Source organism: Corvus brachyrhynchos, unplaced genomic scaffold (assembly GCF_000691975.1).
Source record: "Corvus brachyrhynchos isolate BGI_N302 unplaced genomic scaffold, ASM69197v1 scaffold133, whole genome shotgun sequence".
Taxonomy (NCBI): Eukaryota; Metazoa; Chordata; class Aves; order Passeriformes; family Corvidae; genus Corvus; species Corvus brachyrhynchos.
Genome location: NW_008237249.1, coordinates 804,111 through 807,894, shown reverse-complemented (window position 1 = coordinate 807,894; position 3,784 = coordinate 804,111). Strand labels below are relative to the sequence as shown.

Below are 3,784 nucleotides of genomic sequence, written 5' to 3'. Positions count from 1 at the left end.
TTCTCCTCCCAGGCCAAAAAATCATGGATTTAAACTAGAGAAATAGAGACCAAATGCCTAGATAAACACAAAATTCCTATTTAAAACCCCGAATCTGAGGATTCCAAAGAAATCTGATTGCACAAGTCCCCCTTAGTCCAATGGGAAACTCCCTAAATTCCCCATCTGAGAGACCTCAATCCAGTCATCCTCACTGCGAGGCCGACAGAAAAATCCCGATTTCAACACGCTTCGAGTCAGATCCAAGGAATTCTGGAAGTAAGGCAGGGAGGGCTCCAGGAACGCTTTACCCTGGAACTCCGAGGAAGCACATTCCCAGGAACGCCGTACCTGAGGTGGGAGGTGTAGGCAGCCCTGTGGGCAAAGTTGGCAGGGCAGCGCTGGCACTGGAAGGGCCTGTCCCCGGTGTGGCTCCGGAGGTGCCCGGCCAGGCCGCACTTGGAGCTGCCGGCCTTGTCACAGTAGGGACACGCCTGGGATTCCCGCTTCCGCTCCTGCCCCCTGCGGAGGGAACGGCCATCCTTGTTCTCCAGGCTGGTGATATCCACACCCAGTCTGCTCGGGGAGGGCGCCTTGTTGCAGCGGGGCAGCTTTGCTGGCCTGGATTTTGGGGCTGGAAAAGCCATGGCCTCCTGCTCCAGGCCTCCAGCTTGGCCTCCAATGAGCTCGTAGCCCACCAGCAATTCCTTATGTTTCTGCCGATCCCAAAGTTTCCTCTGCATGGGAATTGCCAGGACCTGGGAAGAGTTCCTGGGGTTCTCCTCTTGCTGGATGCGGGGCCACTGCGATCCCCCATTTCCACCCCTCTGCCCTTTTGGGTGGAGGCTCAAGTCCAAGCCCTTCCTGCCCTCTGCCTTCACCTCCTCACAGATGTCAAGCAAATCCTGGCACTCCAGCCGTTCTGCTATTTCCTTCATCCGCTGGAGCTTTCCCGCCTCGATCTCCACCTCTGCCGTGTACACAAACTCCAGAAAGGAGGTGAACTCCTCGGTGTAGATGTCCTGCAGAGTCACCGTGCACTTCTTGGTGTCCAGCATCTCCTGGTGCAGGAAAAGCCCCTTGAAGTAGTTGCTGGAAGCTGCCAGGACGGCTTTGTGAGCCGGGAATTCCTCCTGAATTCCCAGGTGCTGGGTGAGCACCGTCACGTCGCAGAGGTGCCCGAGCCGGTACAGGGAATGCAGAGCCCTCAGCAGGTTGGGAGCAGCAACCTTGGACTTCATCAGGATTTTCTTCTTCTCCATCCTGCCAGAAGAAACAGAAAAACGTTGGAATGCTTTTTCCCCTCTTTCCATTCAGGCACGGCAGGGAAAGTCCAGCGGAATTCCGTGCCCTAATTCCCTCGTTCACCCTGCACAGGTGGAACTGTAGAACCACTGAGGCTGGAGAAGACCTCCAGCCTTTGATGGATCACCACCACCTCAACTACACCAGGAAATTGAGGGACTATGGGCAAAGGAGCCCTAAATTCTACTGGGAAAGGATTGCTCGCATCCAGATTCCTACTGTGTAATTCCCACGGCCAGCGGGGATCTCTGCAACGCTCCCAGCTACTCCCATGCGGAGACACAGCTCATCACCAGCACACTGGACGCAGCGCACATGCAGAGGTTGGGCTCCAAGATCCGCAGGAGCTTCCAGCCCATCTGCTGCCTCCCTGTTTTCCAGCAGGACGGCCTGGTTTCTGTGCAGTGCTCAGAGAAATCAATGAGAGCAGCTCGTGCTAATTTCCTGCTGCTCCTCTGCGAGATCCCCAGCTGCGATAAGATCCCGATCCGCGCTCCCGCGGGAGCTCCGCTAACACCAGGATCTGACACTGAGCCCGATGGGAGAGATAAGTTCCAAGATCAGCTCCGAGTTCAGCTGCCTCTGGATTAAAGCCCCCCCAGCACTGCAGCATCTTCCCAAAAACCCATCAACTCCCACCGTTTTTTCCTTCAGAAAACCCCCAAGATTTGTGTTTTCTGTTCCCCTTTGGAAGCCGATCTTTAGTTTTCCAAAGTGCTGCCGAATCCTTAGGTCTCCAGAACACTCACTCCAAGGATTTGAATGAAAACCCCGTTCCCCCTCGTCCATTTTACGGGTTTGTTTGTAACTTCTTTCCAGCTTTTTCCCTGGCAATTTGGGAATAAATACTTTCAAAATGTGCACATGTGTGCAAGATTTGCAGAAAGCATAATTAATCCAAGAGATTAATTGCAAAGACACTTTAATTGCATCAGAACTGATGCAAAACTCAAACCATATTTCAATTCAATTACAGAGTTCCTGATAAGGAATTGGAATTGGTGCAACTGGAATTGGTGCAACTGGAATTGGTACAACTGGAATTGGTACAACTCATTTAAAAAATAAAGCCCAACAGTGGCCTGAATCTCCAAGAAAATATTTGTATCTGTATATTTTAATGTCATTTTTTTCCATGAAATAATTAGCACAGAAAAGGAAGAGGTTTCTTTAGGATAGGACTAAATATTCCCAAAATAAAATCCTGTTATCCATGGCAACCCACCCTGCTTTTTGCCAAGGATACACAAGCCTTGGCTACTTGACTTTTCCCTCAGGTCTTTCCAATGAGATCTTAAGTTTCTCTTCAGGGGAGGGAAGAGGAAGTTCCTCCTTCATTTATTTCCCCAGGAAAGATTCCTTTAAACTCTCGGTAGCTGCACGTGCACGTACAACAAAGGGCTCCAGCAGGGATCAAAATGAGAATCCTTGGAATACTGATGGCATAAACAACCAGAAGGGTCTTAAAAAGGCAGATTGTGATAATAAAAATATCTTTCTAGCAGTGAGACAACACGATAACAGGTAAGAAAGAGCATTAGCAGGACGTAAATAACAGCTGGAGTTCCTCAATTGTGCTAATCCCTGGGAAAATTCCTCGCAGGAATTCCTGCATGATGAAGATCCATCAAATTAGGCAGGTCAGGAATTGGAACAAGTTTCCAGCTTGTTTGGAGATGTCTGGATAAGCTGAGGAACATCCAGAGCATCCCCATTTATCCTCTAGAGAGAAATGCTCCAGGGGAAAAAAAAAACCCACCTCAATTTATCCTCTAGAGAATTTCAGTTTATTCTCCAGAGAGACTCCATTTATTCTTCAGAGGATCTCCATTTATTTTCCGGGGGGAAAAAAAAGCCCACAAAAAATCTCAATTTATCCTCTGGAGCATCTTCCCTTACCTGACAGAAACATTTCTATTTTATCCACCTGAAAATCTCCATTAATGCTCCAGAGCACCCCTATTTATTGTCCAGAATAAATCTCCATGTACCCTCCCCAATCTCCATTTATGCTCCAGAAAAATCTCAATTTATACCCCAAGAAAATCTCAATTTATGCTCCAGAGTGTTTCCATTCTCCCCCCAGCAAACTGCTGGCCAAATTCCTCCGAAAGTCTTGAAGTTTGGGGGTTTTTTAAACACAGAGCACGTGGATTTCTCCCTAACGACGTTACCTTCGGGACACCCCTGGCAAGGCTCCTCCCCCGAGGAATTCCAGGCTGGAGCAGCACCGACGCTCACCATCCTATGGCAATGTCGCCGCGCCGCGTTGCTCCTTGTGCCACCGGCACAGCATCTTCTGGGTTTTAAGTGCAGCCACAAGATTTTGATCTGTGCGCAGAAATCTGGGAAGCGCTGCAAGGAAAGCAGAGACAGGGAATGTTTATCCCAGCGCTCGGCACAAGCGGGATCACGTCCCTCAGGGCGCGGGGACACGAGGGGTCACCTGTGCCCTCCCTCAGGCGGCGGCGCCCGGCAATCGCCTCCCGCCGGGCAGCAG

The 3,784-nt window shown here is 50.3% G+C and overlaps 1 protein-coding gene across 3 annotated transcripts in view; it reads right to left on the bottom strand.

Moving 5' to 3' along the window:
• LOC103613036 (GDNF-inducible zinc finger protein 1-like) overlaps positions 1 to 3,784 on the bottom strand; it is an 8,965-nt gene that overhangs the window by 4,889 nt on the left and 292 nt on the right. The window contains exons 1-3 of one of the 3 annotated variants that reach the window (XM_017730449.1): positions 3,731 to 3,784; positions 3,459 to 3,639; positions 331 to 1,242 (exon numbers count right to left, since the gene is read on the bottom strand). In XM_017730449.1, the coding sequence (XP_017585938.1) occupies positions 331 to 1,241 (911 nt within the window). In that variant the 5' untranslated portion in view covers position 1,242; positions 3,459 to 3,639; positions 3,731 to 3,784. Of the gene's footprint in view, positions 1 to 330; positions 1,243 to 3,458; positions 3,706 to 3,730 lie in introns of those variants that run through there. The other 2 variants (XM_017730450.1, XM_017730451.1) reach the window with 2 other exon arrangements.